The 23425-nt window shown below is 47.6% G+C and overlaps 2 protein-coding genes across 8 annotated transcripts in view; one reads left to right on the top strand and one right to left on the bottom strand.

Moving 5' to 3' along the window:
* Window positions 1-6: 6 nt before the first annotated feature.
* Window positions 7-22533, bottom strand: DGKA (diacylglycerol kinase alpha). Of its 6 annotated transcripts, none has more exons than XM_046011574.1 (24): window positions 22396-22533; window positions 16930-17074; window positions 16417-16490; window positions 15959-16088; window positions 15637-15711; window positions 15135-15184; window positions 14697-14771; window positions 14401-14520; window positions 14173-14287; window positions 13445-13533; window positions 13196-13315; window positions 12901-12999; window positions 12593-12676; window positions 12312-12385; window positions 12077-12151; window positions 11350-11435; window positions 11169-11258; window positions 2228-2388; window positions 1919-1983; window positions 1588-1678; window positions 1108-1306; window positions 882-1002; window positions 628-688; window positions 7-356 (listed from the first exon to the last, which is right to left on the bottom strand). In XM_046011574.1, exons 2-24 carry the CDS (start codon window positions 16991-16993, stop codon window positions 273-275), a joined length of 2202 nt encoding a protein of 733 aa, XP_045867530.1. In that variant the 5' UTR covers window positions 16994-17074; window positions 22396-22533; the 3' UTR covers window positions 7-272. The 6 variants fall into 6 exon arrangements, with proteins under 6 accessions (XP_045867530.1, XP_045867528.1, XP_045867529.1 ...); XM_046011572.1 differs by having other exon boundaries at window positions 22388-22526; XM_046011573.1 differs by lacking the exon at window positions 22396-22533 and adding an exon at window positions 21552-21689.
* Window positions 22399-23425, top strand: part of PYM1 (PYM homolog 1, exon junction complex associated factor) — a 23119-nt gene continuing 22092 nt past the window's right edge. The window contains exon 1 of one of the 2 annotated variants that reach the window (XM_046011588.1): window positions 22399-22526. In XM_046011588.1, coding sequence (XP_045867544.1) covers window positions 22505-22526 — 22 coding nt within the window. In that variant the 5' untranslated portion in view covers window positions 22399-22504. The remainder of the gene's footprint in view (window positions 22527-23425) is intronic. The other variant, XM_046011592.1, reaches the window with a different exon arrangement.

The raw sequence follows: 23425 nt of genomic DNA, 5'->3' as shown, positions 1-23425 counted from the left end.
TTAACAGATATCCCAGTGTGGGAAAAAAGTCATTTTATTCAGATGAGGCACTTTCAATGTGTGTATGTGTGTGTGTGTGTACGTGGACGCACATGTGTGCACGTGTGTGTGGGGAATAGTAGAGGTGGTGCAAGGATAATAAATACCGTGAGGGTGGAGGAACACTCCCCTGAGCTGGCAGGAGGGCGTGGCAGCAATGTACAGAGCCTAGAAGTAGAGTCCAGGAACGAAGAGGTGGGTTCAAGGCTGGCTTGGAGGCTGAGGTGTCCCCCTCAGCATAAGAAGCCAAAGAAATTGGAGGAGCGAGGGGGTGGGCCCACAAGCATGGGCATCTGGTTCTTGTGGGTGATCTTGATCTGGAAGGGAAGGGGTCAAGTTCAGAGGCGGGACCTGGTTCCCTTGGGACTGGAGCAGTAGAGATTTAAGGGTAAATCTGTGGGGTGAAGGGGACTTACCAGGGTCCTAGAGAGGCCATGGCAGGAAGGCCAGGGGCTAAGAAACCGTGATTTGGGAAGAAAGATGCACAGGGGAACTTGAGATGGGATGGAGTAAGGAAGCTGTGGAATGCAGGTTCAGGATCCATGAAGCTTGAGGGTTCAGTTTTGGGCAGGCGAAGGCAATACTCACCGTACAGGGTGTCTGCATCCAGGGTTCTCCATCGATTTGCATGGGGAGGGTTTTTGTGGTGCTGTGGGAAGCCACGGCAGATTGGTGGAGATTTCTTTACCAATTGAATACCAAAACTCTGTTTCTTAGCTTGGTTGAGAGACTCTTTGTTACTGAGGAAGATCTCCTAGCACAGCTCCTCCCTACCATCCCCATGACCCTTCTATTCTCCTGGCCCTCCTTCCCTCAGGGCCCCTGGCCAGAGTTTTCCTTACTGGAAGGTGATTTCAGAGCACTTGGCCAGCCGATGTCCAGCATTCTTGAGCTTGGTATAAATCTGGCCCATCTCAATTGCACCCTCCAGCCCCACTACTTCCAGCCGCTTGTCGCTTAGGTCTGTGGGTGGGAGGTAAGAAGATGGGTTTTGTAGGAGCGGCCTGCCTCCAAAGGGAGCCACACCTTCCCCTTAGTCCTGCCCACTCAGGTCCCAAGGCTGCTCACCTGGTACACAGGTTTTCAGGATATCCGGGTCAGTGATGACTTTAGCTGTAGTGCCTAAGGCCTGGTTGATCCCATGGGTATCTCCAGGAGGTCTCTTGGTGTCACCCCAGAGGTTGGAACCACCATGCATGCTAGGGATGTTCAGCACAGCAATGCCTTCTAGTGACAGGCTGCTCAGATCCAGTGGTTTCCCACAGATCTGAGAAAGAGGAGAGCATAAGTCCTTCCCTCCTGGCATCATCATGGACACCACTCCTCCCTCCACCAGAGGACAAACTGGGAAGGCCAGGAATTGGGGGTTTGTAAAGGATGGCAGGAAATAGGGACCAGTGTACTGAAAACCTGGGACATTGGGATTGGAGAGCTGGGAGGTTGAAGTAATAGGTTTAAGAATAGGGGAAGTTCCTGAGGGCACCTGTGGAAGGAGAGACTAAGATAAATAAGTGAAAAGCATGTAGGGTTGGGTCTCATCACACCCACCTCGACTGTCAAAGACTCTTCCAGCTTTTTGCATGTTGAGAAGATGGATTCAGAAGTGGCAAATTCAAAGTACCATAGCTTGTTCTTCATTCTGTGTCAGTGCCAACATCAAGCCCAAGAGGGAGGGGACAAGTTACACAGTGCTGGCAGAGGAAGGCTAAGTGACAGGGAAGGACATCAACCTCCTGACTCCGGTCCTTAGGGAAGAGGATGGTTTTGGCTAAGGGGCTTCTCAGAGGTGCCACGGGCCATGTAAGTGCTCTGAGTCAAACTTGGCCACAGCCTGGTCCCTGCCACTGTGTATGTCCACCCCCACCCTCCTTTCCCTCACCTGCTGTTGAACTTCTCAGGATATTTCTCTCGCATGATGTGGAATCGGTGAGCAATAGAGGCATCCTGGGGAGTTCAGGGCATGTAGGATCAGAAGCCTGCCTCCTCAGCACAGAACACTTTCTTTAACTCCCCCATTCGGTAACAGTATGTCCCATGTTCTTTTCTTGCAACTCTCACCACTGTACCCCACCCACCATTTCCCTGTGTCACAGCTCCCTTAACCTCTACCTCCTCTTTCTAACCAGCTCTAGCTTCTTGCTGCTTAACCCATATTTCCTCCCTAGCCCCCATACCCCACTTCACTGACCACACCAATGGAGAAGTAGTTATTGATGATTTGAAAGGGGACTGGGTCACTCTTTTCTTCAGTTTGTTGAGGTATCACCTCCACGGACCATCGATCCATATGTACCACCTTACTCATCTCTAAATCCTTGAGGATCTTCCCCAAATTCTGTCCCTCATATCCTAAGGATGGGGGAGAAGACAGATTAGAACTGAACCAGGAGTCTCAGAGGGCCCTTTTTTCAGTTCCCAATCCCATAGATTCCCAGTGATCCTCTGCCCTGATTCTGCAGACCAGACCTTCCTAGCCCCAGCCAGTGAAACAGTAGGGTATGGAACACCTCCGTGTCTCAGTTGGTTAAGCGTCTGCCTTCAGCTGAGGTCATGATCCCAAGTCCTGGGATCGAGTGCCACATCAGGCTCCTTGCTCAGTGGGGAGCCTGGAGCTCCCCCTGCTTGTGCTCTCTCTCTCTATCTGACAAATAAATGAACAAAGTCTTTTAAAAAAAGAAAGAAAGGGTAGGATGCTTTGTCCTAACTCCCATAGCTTTCTCTCTCTCTCTCTTTTTAAGTATAAGCCCTATGTCCAACATGGGGTTCAAACTCATAACCCTGAGATCAAGAGTTGCATGCTTTATTGACTGAACCCACTGGGCACCCCTCCCATGGAGCAATCTTAAGGTCAGCCCCTTAAGACCCTTTTCTCCACACTGTCATAGAGAGTACAAGTTTCCAATGTGTATATACATCTAACAGTAAAACCAAAGTTCATCTGAAAGATTAGAGATAACAGCCAGGAAAATACAAAATGCTGAAAAAGATGAGTGATTAATAATGAGTCTCTCTCCCTTTCTCTCTCTCACACACACTTTCTTTCCCTATTCTACCAGAGAGAACGCAGCACGCAGCAGTGACATCAAAACACTGTGACACAGGCATGATGAATAGAATAAAAAGTTCAGTAGTAAGGTTCAGTAGTAAGGAACAGAGGGCCTACAAATAGCCTCAAATATATATGGGAATTTAATATATGATGGCACTTCAAAGACAGATTATTCAATAAAGGGTGCTGGATGTAGAAGTCACTCCTTATACCAAAATAAATTCAAGATGGGCCAAAGAATTTAAGTGCAAAAAATGAAGCAGAGGGGCGCCTGGGTGGCTCAGTAGTTTAGGCCTCTGCCTTCGGCTCAGGTCATGATCTCAGGGTCCTGGGATCAAGCCCCGCATTGGGCTATCTGCTCGGTGGAGAGCCTGTTTCTCCCTCTCTCTCTGCCTGCCTCTCTGCCTACTTGTGATCTCTCTGCCTACTTGTGACCTCTCTCTCTGTCAAATAAAATAAATAAAAAATATTTTAAAAAAATGAAGCAGAATTTGGACTAGCAGAAAACGTGAGTGCATGTTTTTGAAATCTGTGAGTGGAAAAGGCTGTTCTAGAGCATAACACAAAACTGGGAGCCAAAAAAGGAAAAGACTGATAAATACAATTTTTTAAAAAGATTTTATTTATTTATTCGTCAGAGAGAGAGAGAGAGAGAACAAGCAGGGGGAGTGGCAGACAAAGGGAGAAGCAGGCTCCCCACTGAGCAAGAAGCCCCGTTCGGGGCTCAAACCCAGGACTCTAGGATCATGACCTGAGCTGAAGGTAGAGTGACTGAGCCACCCAGGTGTCCCTGGTAAATACAATTATATTAAAATTTCAAACTTCCTGTAGTTCCTGGGTGCCCCAGTCCATTGAGCATCGGACTCTTTGTTTTGGCTAGGGTCATGATCTCAGGGTTGTGGGGTTGAGCCCCGCTCAGTGGGGAGTCTGCTTGGGATTCTTTCCTCTCCCTCTGCCTCTCCCCCACAATGCACGTGCACTCATGCAGTCTCTCTCAAATAAATAAATCTTCTTCTAATAAAGATTTTATTTATTTATTTGACACACAGAGAGAGAAAGAGAGTGAAAGAGGGAACCCAAGCAGAGGGAGTGGGAGAGGGAGAAGCAAGCTCCCCACTGAGCAGGGAGCCCCATGTGGGACTTGATCCCAGGATCCTGGGATTATGACCTGAGCCGAAGGCAGACACTGAACGACTGAGCCACCCAGGTGCCCCAATAAATAAATAAATAAATCTTTAGAATTTAAAACTTCTGTATGGTTAAATAAACACACACCTAAGAAAATACAAATTGGAAAAAGTATCTCTAGCACATATAACAGGCTAACTTCAGCAACATCTGAAAAATGCCTAGAAATCACTAAATCTAGAAAGTAAAAAAAAAAGGGCAAATAATACAAATAAGCCAATCACAGAAAAAGAAATACAAATGACCAATATGCAGATTAAAGATGCTCAGTATTGGGGCACTTGGGAGGGTTAGTCATTTAGCGTCTGCCTTGGGCTCAGGTCATGATCCCAGGGTCCTGGGATGGAGCCCTGTACCAGGCTCCCTGCTCAGTGGGGAGTCTGTTTCTCCCCCTCCCTCTAACATCCTCCCTGTTCCTGCTTTCTCTCTTTCTCTCTCAAATAAATAAATAAAATCTTTAAAAAAAGATGCTCAACATTACTAACAATTAAAACAATTTTAAATTAAAATAATTGGTTAACTTTTTGTTGCCTGTTGTATGGAAAAAGTATAAAGATTGAGAAAACCAAGTGTTAATGTGATTATGAGTAAACCAGCACTCTCATATGCTGTTAGTTGGAGCACAAATTGGTATTCCATTTTTGGAAGGCAGTTTGGCAATTTTTATCACAATGTTATCAAGTTTTATCAAAACAAACACTTTGATGCAGCAATTCCACTTTTAGGAATTTCTCCTACAGGGACGCCTGGGTGGCTCGGCTGGTTAGGCGGTTGCCTTTGGCTCGGGTCACGATCCCAGGGTCCCGGTATCGAGTCCCACTTTGGGCTCCTTGCTCAGTGGGACCCTGCTTCTCCCTTTGTCTGCCGCTCCCCCTGCTTGTGCACGTGCGTGTGCTCCCTCTCTTTCTCTGACAAATAAATAACTAAAATCTTAAAAGATAAGGTTTTTCTCCTACAGAAATGGGCATGCATGTAAATTGACACACATGTACACACATGTACATGTGTGTACAAGGATGTTTGCTGAGGTACTCTCTAAAACAACAAAAAATTGGAAACAGTCTAAATGCCCTTCAGCAGGGGAAGGTTATATAAATTATGGCAAATCCATGCCAAGAAATAATGTACAACTGTTGAATTTACAATGTAATCTATATGTATTAACACGGAAAGATCTCCAGGACATATTATTCAATGAAAAAAGAAGTCCCAGAACAATCTCTGTAGTATGTTCCCATTTATGTTTGCTTAAAAGTTGTGTGTGTGTGTGTGTGTGTGTGTGTGTGTGTACGTATAAAAACAGGAAAATGAATACAAATAGGACACAGTGGTTATTTTGGGGGAAGGACATGGGATTTGGTAGGGAGTAGAGGGTGGAGATCTATATGTGAACACTTAGATACTTTACTTTGTAAAGTCTTTTACAGTGAAAATGTACTGATATATTATTTGTGTAACCTTTACTTGTTTCTTATTTGCAAAACCTTTTTAAAAAGATGTTGTTTATTTGACAGAGAGAAAGAGATCACAAGTAGGCAGAGAGGCAGGCAGAGGGGGAGAGGGAAGCAGGCTCCCTGCTGAGCAGAGAGCCTGTTGCGGGGCTCGATCCCAGGACCCTGAGATCATGACCTGAGCCGAAGGCGGAGGCTTAACGCACTGAGCCACCCAGGCGCCCCATTTGTAAAACTTTTAAAAAGAAAATAACTAGCCAAATGTAAAATGTTCACACTCTTTGAGCCAGCAATTCTAGAAATATTGCTTAGAGAAATTCTCACATCTGTGTGCAGAGATAGATGTGCAAGGTGGTAATAAAAAACTGGCCACTACCCAAATGTCTATCAATAGGGGACTGGTTAAATAAATTGTGACATAGTCACACAATGGAATACTACTCAGTAGTAGAAAGAGTAAGGTAAATCTGACTGTACTGAAATACAATGATAACCACAATGAACTGTTTAGTTTATTTTTTTTTTATTTTTTTTTTAAGATTTTATTTATTTGACAAAAAGAGATCACAAGTAGATGGAAAGGCAGGCAGAGAGAGAGAGAGGGAAGCAGGCTCCCTGCTGAGCAGAGAGCCCGACGCGGGACTCGATCCCAGGACCCTGAGATCATGACCTGAGCCGAAGGCAGCGGCTTAACCCACTGAGCCACCCAGGCACCCCAATGAACTGTTTAGTTTAAAAGAAAAAAGAAGAAAAACATCAATAGAATGATCTCATTGTTTAAGTACATATTAGTATGTATCTAGAAAGAAAAACATGGAGGAACAGATTCCAAAACTTTAGGGAGTAGATCACAGGGAATTTTTTTGGCATCTATATCTGAAATGTTTGAATTATTTTTTTACCACAAGCATGTATTATTTTTGTAATCAGGAAAAAAAAAGATTAAAAAAAGTAAGTCTCCACTTTCTCATATTCCACTGATGGTTCAACCCACTGTAATTTGCCTTTTACCATGCCACCCTGCTGAAACTCTTCTGGCAAAGATTGCCAATAATTCCTGCCAAAACCAACGGTATATCTTTAGTTCTTTTTTAACTCATGAAACTCATTTGGCCTCTAAAATACTTTCTCTAAGCTATAGAGGACCCTCTCCGACTGTTCCTTCTTAGTGTCTTTGGCAGGCAGAATAGTGGTCCCTTAAAGATGTCTACAGCCTTTTTAAAAAAAAATTTATTTCAGAGAGAAGGAGCACACACACATTCACCTTTGTGTGTGAGTATGGGGAAGGGGCAGAGGGAGAGGGGAAGCAGACTCCCTGCTGAGCCACGAGCCCAGCCTGAGATCTTCTGACCTAGAGATCATGACCTGAGCCAAAACCAAGAGTCAGAACACTCAACTGACTGAGTCACCCAGGCACCCCTGAGTTCTTTAAAAAAAAAAAAAAAAAAAAGATTTTATTTTTAAGTAATTTCTACACTCAATGTGGGGCTTAGAACTACAACCCCAAGATCAAGAGCTGCATGCTCTACCAACTGAGCCAGCCAGGTGTCCCAAAGAAGTCTACATTCTTATCTCCAGAGTCTGTGAATATGTTGCCTTTCATGGCAAAAGAGACTTTGATAATGTGATTAAACTAAGGATTTTTTAAAAAGATTTTATTTATTTATTTGACAGACAGAGATCACAAGTAGGCAGAGAGGCAGGCAGAGAAAGAGGGGGAAGCAGGCTCCCCACTGAGCAGAGAGCCCAATGTGGGGCTTGATCCCAGGACCTTGGACCATGATCTGAGCCGGAAGCAGAGGCTTTATCCCACTGAGCCACCCAGGCGTCCCAAGGATTTTTTTTTAAAAAAGTAAGCTCTACACCCAACACGGGGCTTGAACTCGATGACCTGGAGATCAAGAATCCATTCTCTACTGACTGAGCCAGCCAGCTTCCCGTACTCTAGGCAGTAAGGATTTTTTAAAAAAAGATTTTATTTATTTATATGACAGACAGAGATCACAAGTAGGCAGAGGCAGGCAGAGAGAGAGGCAGAAGCAGACTCCCTGCTAAGCAGAGAGCCCTATGCGGGGGTTGATGCAGGGCTTGATCCCAGGACCCTGAGATCATGACCTGAGCCAAAGGCAGAGGCTTAACCCACTGAGCCACCCAGGCACCCCTGCATTAAGGATTTTTAAGTGGGGAGATTATCCTGGATTATCTGGGCAGGCCCAATATAATCACAGGGGTCCTTATTTATAAGTGAAAGACGAAGGTAAGAAATCAGTGTATGGAAAGCAATGTGACAATGGCAACAGAGGTTGGAGTGATAACGCTGCGGGTTGGAAGCAGAGCCATGAGCCCAGGAACAGAGGCAGGTTCTAGAAACTGGAAAAGGCAAGGCAAAGAATTCTCTCCTACAGCCTCTAGAAAAAACACAGCCCTGGGGTGCCTGGGTGGCTCAGTGGGTTAAAGCCTCTGCCTTCAGCTCCGGTCATGATCCCGGGGTCCTGGGATCGAGTCCCACATCGGGCTCTCTGCTTGGTGGGAAGCCTGCTTCCTCCTCTCCCTCTCTCTGCCTGCTTGTGATCTCTGCTTGTCAAGTAAATAAATAAAAAATCTTTAAAAAACAAAACAAAACAAAAAAACCCCACAGCCCTGCTAACACCTTGATTCTATTCACTTGATTCTAACTTGACCTATTTGGGATGTCTGACCTCCAGAACTGTAAGACAATAAATTTGTGTTGTTTTAAGCCACTGTTTATATTGATTTCTAATAGTAACAATAGTACATTAACACAGACATCTTTAATAATGGATTTTCCTCTGCTCAACGGTTAAATAGGGTGTTCAAATCAGATATTGCATCCTGTCCCTCTTCTCTTCTTTCCCTGAGGTAACCCATTTACTCTCAGGATGTCAATTATCTCCTAGGAGCAGATGACTCTCAAACATGTATCTTTCTAATACCTATTTGTAACTACTCAGCACACATTTCCATCTGGGTGTTTCACTGACAAACCAACTTAACATGTCCAAAATTGAATCGATCTTCCTTAAACTGGCTTTCCTCCCATATGCTCTATCTTAAGTGGCATCCCATATGCTCAGTCCACAAATCAGAAAATGTTCTACACTTGTCCTCTCATCCTCCACAACCCATTGGTTACCAAGTGTCAGGAACTGTGCTGCTGTTGTCTTTGCTTGGGGGTTCAGTGTCTTTGGACCAGACTATTGCAATACAGGTAATTTTTTATCCTGTCTCCTTCCTCCAATCCATCCTCCACAGAGCTCCCATTGTGGTACTCCTTTCATCTCTTCTTCTGCAAATCTTATGATTTTTTTCAATATCAACACAAATTTTCAAACACAAATTTAGTGTTGCATTTATATCATTATTTCATGATCTAGACTGAATTGGCAGAAACTACCATGACAGTCTCATTTGCAGAACACACAGTAAAGATCCAAAATACATAATTTCAAAGTGTCTAGTATTTTAAGTCAACACAAAGTTAGATGTTGAAGATTTAAAAACTGGCCAGGGGCACCTGGGTGGCTCAGTCTGTTAAGTGTCTGACTCTTGATTTTGGGTCAGGTCATGATCTTAGGTAATGGGATCGAACCCTGAGAGAGGCTCCCGGGCTCTGGGCTCAGCAGGGAGTCTGCTTCTCTCCCCCTCTCTCTCCCTCTTCCTCTGTCCCTCTTCCTTCCTCTCTCTCTCAAATAAATAAATCTAAAAAAAAAAAAAAAAAAAAACCTGGTAAAAAAAATGGTTCTATGTTTATATACAAGATTTATTTTTTTTAAGATTTTATTTATTTATTTGAGAAAGAGAATGAGTGAGAGAGAGAGAGCATGAGCAGGGCATAGGGGCAGAGGGAGAGGGAGAAGCAGACTCCCCACTGAGCAGGGAGCCTGAGTTGGTGCTCCATCTCAGGACGCTGGGATTGTGACCTCAGCCAAAGATAGATGCTTAAGCAACTGAACCACCCAGGTGCCCCTAATATGAGATTTAGATTATAATAATATGTACTCAAAGATAATTCTATATTCTGGGATAATATTTTATATACACAACAGTTTTTTTACATATGTATATAGAGAGGACATAACTTATATATATAAGTATATACAAATAGGCACATATATGCCTATTTTTTCTGAGTTACATTTTTCATAAGTTCAAGAGTTCTGTATGGTTCAGGGTTTGCACATTCAAATGCCTCAGCGGCTAGAAAGGTGAAGTGAACGAGTGACTAGCAGAGAGCTGAGGAGATCATGGAGAATTGAAGAATATATGACCCACTTTTTAGAAATAGGCAAGGTTTAAAAAATTTACAACAGGGGCGCCTGGGTGGCTCAGTGGATTAAGCCGCTGCCTTCGGCTCAGGTCATGATCTCAGGGTCCTGGGATCGAGCCCCGCATCGGGCTCTCTGCTCTGCAGGGAGCCTGCTTCCTCCTCTCTCTCTGCCTGCCTCTCTGCCTACTTGTGATCTCTCTCTCTGTCAAATAAATAAATAAAATCTTTAAAAAAAAAAATTTACAACACTGCAAGGCAAACAATGCAAAACAATACAAATCATTTCTGCGAGCTGTCTGCTTTCAGTCTCTGTCAGGATAAAGTAAAAAACTCCACAGCACAGCATTCAAGACCCTCCGTAATCTGGACTCGGTTCAACTCAGTCCTTCCTCCCCCGATTCCCCACCTTGTACTGCATGTCCCACTCAGAACCAATGACTCACACTCCCTAATGCATGTACTACCATGCAGTTTGGTGGCTCATTTGGCCTTACACAACTTCTATCTAGAGTGCTTTTCAATTTCCTTAGCAGACCCCTATTCTATAACTTCTGCAAGATCTCCGAGCTGGACTCTTGAGTCCAACAGCCTCAAACAAAGACAACTCAAACTCAACCTGCGCCACCCTGACCTATTTATCTACCAAGACCATCCTTTGAACTCTTTCTGTTTGAAGGGAGACCAGAGTATATTTAAGAAACTGTTGCAATTGGCTTGGGAAGAAATGATTATAAATGAATGAATGACCCCTGATTAACTGGCTGAGTGGCTGAATGAATCATGGCCAAGCTCCCTGCTAGCTCCATCACTGAACATCTGGTTTAGCTCTTTTACAACCTTTCTTATTCCCACATTGTCCTCCGTATTTCTGGATTCCCTGAGCCCTAAGAATTGGTTGAGAGAAACAGAAAGATAATTTTAGGTATATAGGGAAGAAGACTGTTACCCTGACCCTTCTAGGTTCAGACTATGGTCTTTGCTTCATCCCAAGTTCTCTTCCTTGGGGACAATCCACTTTGGTAACCACCCATCCATGTCCCTCTTCTTCCCCAACCCTCTTTTCTATAACAATGCCTAGACACCTTCTCTATGTGCCTTTCCTTTCCTACCCAACTCCCTCCATCTCCCAGGAAAACAATTTCTAACCACTTACCTCCTCCCCATCTTAGGCAACGAGCCAGATCATTCCCAGTGCCCAGGGGCAACACAGCAACCGGAGGCACAACAGGCATGTTGGCTTTGTCTAGGGAAGCAGGTCAGGGGATGGATGGAGGGAGTTAGCTCTAGAAGGCCAGTGCCCCAGTACCCTTCCCAGAGCCTCTCCCTGTACTGACCTATGGTCTCTAGAATCCAGCCTACTGTGCCATCTCCACCACACACCAAAATACGGCAACCAGGGACATCCCTGAAGAATCTGAGCCTGAGATAAAAGGGAAGAGAAAAGATGAAGAAGGACAATAGGATTGAGTCTACCAACTCCTAGACAGGCAGATTACTTCTTATCTCTCATTCCTTAGGACCCCCTTTCCCTTTGTCAAAAGACTTGTTTCTGTTAAGGTCAGAGAAAAAAATACAATTGGGAAAGTTATAGCCGGGGCGCCTGGGTGGCTCAGTGGGTTAAAGCCTCTGCTTTCGGCTCGGGTCACGGTCTCAGGGTCCTGGGATCGAGCCCCGTGTCAAGCTCTCTGCTCAGCAGGGAGACTGCTTCCTCCTCTCTCTCTGCCTGCCTCTCTGCCTACTTGTGATCTTTCTCTGTCAAATAAATAAATAAAAATCTTAAAGTTCTTAAATATTAAAAAAAAAAAGAAAGAAAGTTATAACCACTCGTCAGTGATTAGGGAGAAACTGGTATCTTCATGTTTTGAGAGCAGAACAAAGATGAACCAGATAACTCAGGGGTCTGGGGATAACCAGTGACACTAGTAAAAGCAGCATTCTGGATTATGCTTTCTTGGGGTCCCCTAGCCCTGTTCTCCTGACATGTGTTCTTTTCTGCTCTCCTCCAACATACACAGGCAGACACATACAAACACTACAATACAGCCCCCAACCTATACTCACCCTGGCTCAGGACCGTCCTTTAGGAGATTGAATACCTGCCGAGGATTGAGTAGATACTGGAATTTCCAAAGCACCCTGTATGAGGGGAAAAGGAGAGTTTATGGTAAGGGATGGACAGTCTGTACTCCACCCTCTTGATGTCTTTCTCAAGGTATGCCTCCTCCATACACACAGATTCCCAACCTCTATGGGTCCTCCTTCTCCATCTTAGAAGACCCAGTATGTCTCTTCTCACCTCTCCCCCTGCTTCCCGCCACTCTTAGGGTTGACAAAGACCAGAAGTGGATGGGTGTTAGAAACAGGGTCAATCTGCATTTGGGAAAACAACAACAACAAGGATAAGGAAAACAGGATTTTCTCAGAGTTAAGATGGGCCCCAGAGACAGTGGCAGAAGGCTGGCCTGTCCCCAGAGATGCTTGTGAGGCTTGTGGAGAACAAGTGCCACTCCCCACCTTTCCCACTTCATTCCCTCCTATGAGGGCTCCAGCCAAGAAAAACCCACCCCCTTCATGTACCCGCAGAGCCTCAAAGGTGCTCAAATGTAAGTCATCCATGGTCTTCTGGCTTGTTTTGCTCGTTTTACGCTCCTGTCCAGAGGCCTAGAAAGGGAGGGAAGCAGAGGGAAAGAAAATTGAATTGTATGGAATCCCTAAATAGATAAGGGTCTGACTCAAATCCTAAAAGTACAGGCTCTCTGCTATAAAGGGCACGGCACGCGTGTGCGTGTGTGTGTGTGTGTGTGTGTGTGTGTGTATGTGTAAGTGTGTTTAAATCAGGGATGCACTCCTCCTGTCCCCTCCTAGCCACTGCCCAAGGGTCTTACCAGGACACTGGGATAGATGGAAGATGGAGGCAGGATGTGATCCCGGAGCAGACCACAGTCACACTCATGACCCATGGCTTGCAGGCAGTCATCATGAATCTGAAAGACAAGGTGGGCATACAGACATCATGGAGGGAACCTGTCACCTCTCAACTCTGAGGGTCTGGTACTGGAAAGAGAGTCCTTGGGAGCAAGGGCAACTGTGGCTATGAGGGAGCTGCTGTCAGGAAGACCAGCGCAGAGAGTAGATTAGGGAGGAGCCCCAAGACAGAGGCTGGATAGCTCCCAAACTGACCTCTAGGTGGCACCACACACAATGCAGTCCAACCAGACTGTGGTAAATGCGGATCTTCTTCTGACAGCGGTCACATCGGCCAGACTCACAGCCTCCTCTCACCCACACATGTGACTGGACCTTGGGGAGAAACGCAATCCCTTGTCTGAGAGGGTCCGAGCAGGGACTAGGGGAAGGGCTGAGGGCAGCAACTGGCTAAGGGTAGGGTCAGGATGCGGCTGGTTTTGGGGTGGGCATGGGATCACTCACACCAATGTCCTTCCGAGACTTGGCATAGGTGCTGACTTCACAAGGCAAGGCCTTCATGGCACACTGGTCATGAACGACGTACTTACAGACTGGGCGAGAAGGAAAAGGGTCAGAGCCTTAGTTACAGCCCCTCCCCCATCTCCTCCTTACCTGGGTGTAAGGCGGGATTATTCACTTAAACAAGACATATAAGCCCTTGCTGTGAGAGTGTGGGGGCTCACCTCCAAGACCTGTGCCTTTTGCTCACTCTTCCCCGTGAAAGAGCAATGGCTACCCCATGCCTACTCCCACTCCTTCTAAATGCCAGGAACTCAGTTGGAAGATGCAAGGGAGGCCTAGATTTAACAACAGCAATAACAATAATAATAGCAGCTAAATTTTATTGCAGACTTAACAGTATGGACGTGCCCCATGTGAAGTACTTTTCTTGCCCTCCACTTATTCAATGCTCACAGTTATCTCATTTTCAGTCAAGGAAACCTCATTTTAAATTGAGGCTTAAAGATGTTCTGTGGCTATGCTGTACAACTGAAACTAATGTAACATTACATGTCAACTGTATTTCAAGAAAGGAAGGAAGGAAGAGAAAGTTGTGTGGCTTTCCCACTTAACTAGCCAATGGCAGAGCCCAGGACTCGAACCCCGATCTCTCGAAGGTCAAAGCAGCATGCTCCTGCAGGTAGCTGGGCTGTCTCTCTGCCCCCACACCCCCCAGCTCCATCACTCACGGTTACAGCTCAGCCCCTGTTTGCCAAGACCAATGCTTGACTCGCACAGGTTGCAGTAGACTGGTCGGGGGAACCTCTTAGGTCTCCACAGGTGCTGTCCATTGTCCTTCAGTGTCTGGGAGGACAAAGCAGATGCTAGGGAGAGCCTGAGCCCTTAGAGCGCCAGCCCTTGGCACACACAACCCAAGGCAGCTATCTTACCCATCTCCACAAGTCTCTCCTACTCACCATCTCCAGCCCCAGCAGCACTAGCAATGGCACGGTGGTGGCCCCTGCTCGGAGCCATTCGGCCAGGGAGACAGAGCCGCTGCCATCATAGTCAATCTCTTTCATCATCTCCTGAAGAATCTGAGCCGGGAATGGAGGGGACTTTTGGTGTGGTCTGACACCTCTGCCCCCTAGGACATCCAGCCCAGACATCCTTGCCAAGGGAACCCGGCCGCCTGTCAGAAATGGCATAGGGTAGATGCAAGATTCACCAGAGAGAAGGCACAAGAAGGGACATGAAGGAAAAACTGCCTTACCGGCCTCAGCTCAGACACATCCCAATCCAGGTATTCAGCCACTCGCATCATCTGTATGATGATTCTGTCCACTTCCTGGGGGCCAAGAGGTAAGAGCCACAGCCATATCCCACCTCACTACCACCATTCAAACTCTTCTCTAGAAATCAGGGTTCCTGGGTTCCACCCCAAGAGCCACCTCTCATTCTCAGGTATCTCTGCCAAGTAAATGAGTGTCTATGTGTGTTGGTATGTTTGCAAGCCAGCCCCCAATTCATGTCTCTAGCCTCCTCTTTTAGGAGCCAAGATCTGGGGACCCACTCCCAAATTTAGTCCTGGAGGACTTGGCTTCTCCCTCTAGCTTCCTCTGCTTCTTAAGATCCTGGAAGAGTTGGGACAGGAGGGCACAGAAAAATGGACACATACTCCCTTGGCCAGCATACAGGTCCCCCAACTCACTGAGCTGTCCAGGATCCCATTTCTGTCCGTGTCGTACAGCTTGAAGGTGACTGTGGGTGTTTTAGGGGGGCCAGGGTCAGTTTGTGAGGAATACCCCCCAAATTCAAAACAGAATATAGGGGAAATAAAGAAGAGGGAGACATCTTTTAGATGAAGAGCCCAGAGCCTGGCACTGGGACTGAGAGAAGAGACAAAAAGGGAGGGGAAACAGGCCTGGATTCAACCCTTGGTGAATCTAATAGGGGAGACAGAACACACCTCCCACAACCCTAGAAAAACCTAGGCCACCCACATAAAAACATACAGGACATGGGAACTGGCATGGCATTAGGGATAAGAAGTCTAGGGAAACAGAGGAAATGAGCCCATTCTCTGGCCCCACCTTTGTCTGGCCCTGTCAGCTTTTAGGAGTCCTGAAAAAATGAGGGAAGGAAGGCTGGGAAATACCCCCTCCCCTCTACTCTCCTTTCTTTCCTTCTCCCAGTCCAGGATGGCAACTCACATTCTAGCTTGTCTTCTGGCCGGCCACCCTCCAGAAGGGAAAAGTAGCAGGAGACATCACTGAGATACACCACATCTGGTTACAGAAAGGACAGTAGATCTGAGGTTAGGGGTCTCTCCACTCTGGTTCTTCTCTTTTCCTTTGTTCCAACTCTTCCCTTTAACTTTCCTCCCTCCACCTCCTAGACCAGAATGGCCATCCTTCACCTCTCTTCCCCAACCCTGCCTCCAATATGTAATTCAATTCAACTCTCACCCCCAAACCCATACTACTTTGATTTTTCTTCCAGAAGTCCAGCCCAGTCCCACCTTCATGACCATACCATTTTTCACAGTGTCTTCTAAGTGACCCATCTTGAAGGACTGAAACAGTGCCAGGCTTAGGTGATTGGGAACGTTATCTGCTTCCAGATAGATTTTCAAAAATTGCTGGAATCCCTCGTACCCAATGGCCTATGATGAGAGCAAGCATTACCCTAGGGAGTGTGCAGGAGGGGAGGCAGGGACTGAAGAACTAGGAGTAGCAAGGACAGAGACAAGTGTAGGGCTAAGAAGCATCCAAGGCAGACTACGGTTTCTTCTCAAGGCTGAGTCCTCAATTAGAATCTCTTGCTTTCTCCTATAGCAATAGCTGTGGTAACAGTGGACACTGGGGTATCTAGAGGGAGAACAGAAAGGGGAGGGCCCAGAATAATCCCTGGAAGTTGGGGATCCCAGCGGAGTAGCAAAATCAAAGATGGGAGGAGTTGGGCAAGGAGAGGATTTCCCAGTTGCCACTCACATCTCCTTGGAGATATTCAGCCATGTCACCATCCTCAAAGAGCTTTAGGACATCACTGACCTTGTTGGTGGAGTCTGGGGTATGAAGAGGATGAGGGAAGAGCATTAGTCTGGTTTGGCTCTCCCTGCCCTCTGACGGAGTCCCACCCAGACACCCAACAGGAAAAAAGATTCTAGTCAAATGAAGAAGGAAGAAATTCCAGGAAGAAACACAGAAATGCAGAGAGAAATATCAAAAGAATAACATTTCAAATGCTCCAGAGTGGTACCTCTGTTTACATCTCTTCTATGAGACTTGGAGCAGGTATTCGAGATTCAGAGAGGGTGGGTGGAAAGCTGAGACCACAGACATCGCCCCATCTCCCTCTCCTCCGTTTCCCAGCCATATTCCCTGACATTATGTCAGGAGCCAACTGGCTTAAGACCACTGAGGAAACTAGGGGAAGGGGGGATGAGGAGCAGGGATTGTCTGGGATAATTTTTCCTGAACTTCAGGACAGAGAGGAAGACTCACATTCCATGTACTTCTGCAGCTGGGCAAAATCATTGGGGCTGATTAGGCCCTTCTCCTTGGCCATCTTTCTTTTTTTCTTAAGGAAGACCAAAAAGGCAGCTTGGTAGTACTTCTGGCGTCTGAACCTGCGCTTCCGAGTGTGGGTCTGGAGGGAGATGGGAAGAGCATGTGGCAGGAAGAGCCATCTGTCTGCCTGACTTTGCTTCTGTCTGCTCCATTAATTCTCCACTCCTACTATTATTTCTGTTCTTTCCTTGTCTCTGAGTCCCTCCCAAGTCACCTCCTTTCCCCTTGTACCTCTCCCCTATGTCTATCTCTCCCTGAGTCTGTCCTCTGTGTCTGTTTCTCTGACTCATCTCTGACTCTCTCCTCCATTTCTGGATCCTTCTCCATCTCTCTGATTTCTCCCCAATCTGTCTTGATTCATTTCTGTCTCTCCCCATCCCCCTCTCTTCACCCTCCTCCCACCTGGCTTTACCAGTCTATACGTGTTTCTGTGGGTGTATCCCTCCCCCCGTTTCTACCTTTTCTCCTGCCACCCTCAGTCTCTGCGATCTCTCCCCTCTCAGATCCCGCAGTCCTGGTCCTTCGGCCCTTAGGGTGGTTCTCACTGCTTCTGTGGCACGCCTCCCCGGCCACGATCCCATCTTGCTCCGCCTCCAGCCTCGGTCCCCAGCCCAGTTCAGCCACCCACTTCCCGAACCACCCACGCCCCTCAACGACCTCTAGCGCGCTTCCGACGCGCGACACAGAACCAGCTCTGGCCAGGTCCCTGGCCCCCCGGCCCCCGCCTCGCCAGCGCCCTTCAGAGCTCCACTGGGGAAGGGCGGGGACCCAGGCGCACGAGATTGGGAGGAGGTAGGGGAAGAAGGTTCTGAGCTTCTGCCTCGCTTCCCACTAGTAGGAGGGTGAGCAGAGGCGGGAATCTCAGACGCGGGGTTTTCCTTGCACCCTGCTAGGTTAGCAGTGTTCAAGGAGTCCTAACTTGCAGCTAGGGGACCCAGGGAGCAAGGAGGAGCCATCACGTGGATCGCGGTGCCCAAAGGCCCTGGGGCCAAGTCACAGAGGTCAACTCGACTGGAAGATTCAGTAACAGCAATAGCAGTAATATCTCATACTGGCATAGTACAGCAGCGTTAAGGAGTCCAGCAAAACTAGTCAGTCATATCTGGGTTCTGTTCTTAGCTCTGATACAGCTGTGTGACTGGGACAGATTACATCTGTAAAATGGGAAGAATGATACCTATCTGCCACAGCTGTGAAGATTAAGGCAAATAACGTACAAAAAGTACCCAGTATGACACCTGCATATAGAAGGCCTACAAGAAATGGTACTTATTATTGTACTAACAATTACAATTAGATCTTATGAGATAAGAAATTCCTGGTAGAGCCATTCTTCACAGGAAGAAACTGGAGTTTGAAGAGGTTGGGACTTCCCACGGCAGGTGATAAGTGGGAGTCAAAGCTCTACCCCAAGAACCATGTCATGGGGCCCCTGCCTGTCTCTGTCCTCCTCTTGTTCCACTCTCCCCTCCACGCACTGCCTTCTGATCTCACTGCCCTCCTTTCTGTTCCTCAAGCCAAGTTCTCTCTGCCTAGAACACCCTTCCCCACTCTTGGCAGAGCTGCTTTCTTGCCTCAGCTGAAGTGTCAGCTCCTTCAAGAGACCTTCCCTGATCCTTCCCTCCCAAAGCACCCCCCCCCATCTTTTGCACAGCAGCCTCCTTTGTTTCCTTCATAGAACTTATCGCGGGTGGAAATTACCTTGCTAATTTATTTGTTTCTTTGTTTACTGTTTGTCTTCTCCTACCAAAAGCTAAGTTCCACGAGGGCAGGAATTGTCAGTATTGTTCCCACTATATCCCAATTCCTAAGCCTGTGCCCAGCATGGTACAGGTGCTCCATATTGTTTATACAAATCATTGTGCAAAGTTAGGGAGCTATAGGTTCGAAAATACTAGTCCGAATATGCTTAAATGGGATGCCAGAGTATCCATCCTGACAGGAAGAGGAAATAATTTGTAACACATATAGGAGGTGCTAAATAGATATTTGTTGAATGAATGAATTTTGCTAAAAGGCACTTACTGTGGCATTCCATCTGGGGCTTCTGCCTCTCTTTTGCCCATTTATTTAGGGTTTGTTGGGCAAGGCTCAAGGAGGCAGTTAGGGCCTACAAGAATTTCCTTTCTGATGGTGCAAGAATCTTCTTTGCAGCCTCTGCACTTGGGACATCTTTGCTGTCCACATCTATGTAGTATACCATTCCTCCTCTGCGGACTCTCTGGGAACACTAATAAGGGGATCCTGGGACACTGATATTCTGGAGAAAGGACTCCACCCATCTGGCTCTTTTCAATGACTATAATCCAACTTCTACTGCCAACATATCTAATGAATACATAATAGTCTTAGGGCTAATTGGGCCTCTATGGCTTAATTAGTCTCCCTGATTACCCCTGGGGATTCTTAGATGGCTCCAAGGTTCTAGGAAATGAAATCTGAGAGAGAAAGTGACAAGGAGAGAGCAAAGGAGGGACGATGAACAGGAGAGAACACACATCTCTCTTTTCACAAAGACCCCTCCTAGTTCCCCCAGATCTTGCATGTAATTTATAGTAGAATTTAAGGGAATGGACTTTTGAACTAGACAGGCGTGGATTAGAATCCTGGCTCTTGGGTGAGTTATTTCATCTTCCTGAACCTATTTCCTCCTTGGTAAAATGGGTACCTGGAGAAATCAGTCACAGCTTGGAGATTAAGTAAGATAATACATGCAATAAACTTAGCTATTGTAAGGCACAGAGGAAGCAGTTGTATGGCACAAAGAAGAATTCAGTAAATATTAGCTCTTACTGTTGTCGTTGTTGTTATACAAAGGTGGTACATGAAGAAACACATCTGGACCTTAGGAAAAATGGTGCCAGGAAGTCATCAGTTCTAGGGGCTCCCAAGAGCAGGGAAGCCCAGTCATACCCTTTGCCCTGTTGTGTCATCTCAGGCACAGACATGGAGTATTGAGATACTGCACTCTGCCTTTGGGAGGGTGAGGAGGTGGCTAGAAGCTAGACTGTCAAGCTCCAAGGACACCTCTGGGCTGGGACCTCAGACAAGGGGCTCCTGGTATCTTTTCAGTTGTCCTCCTGACTTGTCTCACCAAAAGTTTTGCTGCCCGTGTTGCTGAAAGGCATATAAACTGTTAGGATCCTGGACCCTAACAAACCATAACAAGTCCAATTTTGTCCTCTCTGCTCCATCCCAGCCCTGAGGCTATAACCTGGGCTAGTCCAGGCGAATGCCAGGGTTGGGAGGGTGAGGTCTGCTGCCAGCCTGCCAGCTATCTGTGACTCACCCTTCATTTCCCTCCTCTGGCTTCCCTGCCCACCCCTACCAACCTGAGGTGAGAAAGTAAGAAGCTGACTTGGAGGCAGAGACTGCTGGAACGTCCTCAGAGCTGGGAGGTACCAACTCTCACACTTTTCAGAGGAGGAAACTGAGGCCCAGACGGAGAGCCACAATCTCAGGGTCATACCCAGATTCCAGACATCCTGTCCTTTGTCCATTCCATTAAATCGTAGCGCCTCTACTTTCTAGATTTTACTTTAAACAGTAAGTACCCAAATTGCTTGTAACCAAGAGATAAATATGATTTCCAAGGCCAGTGCCAACATTTAAAGTTTCCTTTTTCACTTCAATATTCGTCACTCCCATTCCAAATCATATAAATTCATCATTACTCAAGAATCAGCTATGCCCCCAGAACATTCAGGCTGACCCAGCAAGAAACCCAAGAGGCAGGTCCAGGCCTGATTACCTGGACTTCTGAACCTCTTAACCACACCAGGGCCTGCATCCTCCTCCTCTTTCCCAGGACCGGGGGAGGGTCTATTCTTTCCTGCCCATCCCTGTTACTCGTCAGTGGCCCTGGCAAGGAATCATTAGCCTTGAAGTCTCAAAATTCATTAAGCCTCCATAAACACTGCAGATGGTAATGTTGCCTGATTAAGGGTGTGTGCGTGTGTGAGAGAGAGAGAGAGAGAGAGAGAGAGAGAGTGTAGTACAGGAGGAAGTTACGATGTTGGCATGGTTGGGGGATGTGGGCTCATAGTAATGAGGCTGAAGAGATGCCCAGTAGTAGTCACATTTCTTCCTCAGTAAAGCTCACTTCCCCCATTTAGAGGTGAAAAGTGGGATTCAGACCCATGTAGTTTCAGAAACTTCCCGGTGACAGGTGTGGAAATGGTAGGGGTGGGAAGCTGGGCACCAGGAGGCCAAAGAAGAATCCCTGTGCACCCCTGCAGCGCTGTGGAGGTTCCCAAACGGACTTCGCTTGACTCGGGCCCCTAGGAGCCAAGGTTCACCATCCCTCCGAGTGACAGGGGGGATGGAGGAGAAGGTCTGGGGGAGACGCTGCCTACGGAGCTCTGGCCCAGCTCTCCAGCTGCCCCCCGCGTCCTGGCGCAAACCCTTCTAGCTACCCGCTCCAGCTGTGGGGCTTCCTCCTTCTCGGCCCAGCAGCCCTACCCCAGCCCGGCGGCGGCCCCTCCCGCGGCCCCCGCCTCCTCCAGCTCCGGGGGGTGGGGAGGGTGGAAGGCTCGGGGGGCTCGCGGGGTCTCTACCTTGCCTGCGGAGGGCGCGCGGTGGGAGCTGAAGTGCCGGCGCGGGAGCTGGAGCCCTAGCGGGGCTGGAGGGGACGGACCAGGCAGGCGCGGCCGCCGCAAGGCCGCCCCGTTCCTGACGACACAGCTGCCCGCCCTCCGCCCCGGCCTGGCCGCCCGCGCCCAGTGCCCGCGCCCCCAACTACGGGAACTCCGGTCTGGAGAGGCCCCTGTTTCCAGTTCACCAAGCTTGAGCCACCACCCCCCCCCCCCCCAATATCTTCAGAGCTCTGGCCTGTGCCTCTTTCTCCACATCCTGCGCTTCTCATCTTCTTCCCGCCTCGGGACAGCTCGGTTTCTATCCATCTTCCAGTCTTTCTAATCAACCCATAGCCTCTCCCCTCATCCTAGCCCTGGGAGGTCATGATAGAGGGCAGGGCCGCTGATGGCACAGCTTGGCAGGGGCCGACCCAGGCAACGTCTGACCCTCTCCTAATTGCTGCCATCCAGGGATTTCCCTCCCCAACTCCTTTCCATCCACCACTGACAGAATTCATACTCAGAAGATTCCACAGCAGCAAGCCCAGAGTCCCAGACACTGCATCGTGAGATACAGATGCCTTCCTCCTCCCATGGGCTCTGCAGTGTTTAACACTGTTTGAGGCCCACTTTTGCCTCTAGGTTTTTCACCCCTCTAAAACCCAAACCCCAGAGGGCTCAGACTTGTTTTCCCCAATATAAGTACACCTCCTTCTCTCAAGACTCAGGGCCTTCCCTTAATTCTCAGGTTGTTCAGGTGCAAGGAGCCCTCAGGTCGGTGTCCACTCTTTCTCCATGCTCTAACCCTCCCACTTTACCTGCTGACCTTGGCAGGTGCTGTGAAAGGCCCTGGCCAGAAGTACGGGTGAGAGAAGATCCTTTCAGCTCCTCCTGTCTGGAATCCGTTTTGAAGTTGTTAAGGCTCTTGGGGCAGCATGGATGATGGCGGGACTGACGGTGAGTACAACAGAGATAGACAGAGGCCTTGGACTTACTGGTAGGAACTGGGGACCCAGGCATCCTCCTCCCTGGCCCCGCCCCAACACAAGCTAACCCCCTCCTACCTGTCCTTGAACTAGGGCACAGTAACAGGGCTTGAGTTCCTGGAATCTTCCCTCTTACACCTGGTGGTAGAAGAGAGGGGGAGGGGAGAGCTCTGACTGGAAGGTTGTTCTGTGTGATGTGTGTATGTGTGTGTATATGCATATATACACACACATAATATAGACGTATATTTTGGTGGGGGTTGGAGAGAAGGCATGAATACATGAGGCCCTCTAGTGGCAATGAAGGGATCTAAGCAGTTCTTGAATGTTTCCATACAGACTTGTTGGGAAAAAACCTCCATTTTTATCAGAAATGTAACTGCTGAGAAATAGGGCTTGGGAGTATTGTTGTACCTGAACTGGAGATCTGAAGGAGGCAGGGGTTGGAGAAGGTCTGTCTCTCTGCTCCTGTCTCCTAGTCTTAAAAAGACAAGGGCCATGCTATTCCCATACTTTTCCTCCCCTTCCTTTTTTTTTTTTCTAATTATTATTTTAACCTCCACACCCAACATGGGGCTTGAACTCACAACACAGAGATCGAATCACATGCTCCACCCACTGAGCTTGTCCCCTACCTATATAACCTCTTTAGTCATAAGGAATTATAATCTCTAGAAGGCCCATTATGCACCAGGTCCCGTGCTTAGTTCTGCAGACAGCCAAAGACATAGCACAACTTAAGGACTGCAGTAAAGAGTGGCTTGGTGTGTGTGTGTGTGTGTGTGTGTGTGTAAAGCCTCCCCACTCTAAGCCATCCTAAATATACAATATAAGAAAGAACAAGTCTCCTAGCACCTTGTGCAGTTTTCT

This window comes from Meles meles, chromosome 7, assembly GCF_922984935.1.
Source record: "Meles meles chromosome 7, mMelMel3.1 paternal haplotype, whole genome shotgun sequence".
In the NCBI taxonomy this organism is placed as follows: domain Eukaryota; kingdom Metazoa; phylum Chordata; class Mammalia; order Carnivora; family Mustelidae; genus Meles; species Meles meles.
This window is presented reverse-complemented; position numbering and strand designations above follow the sequence as displayed.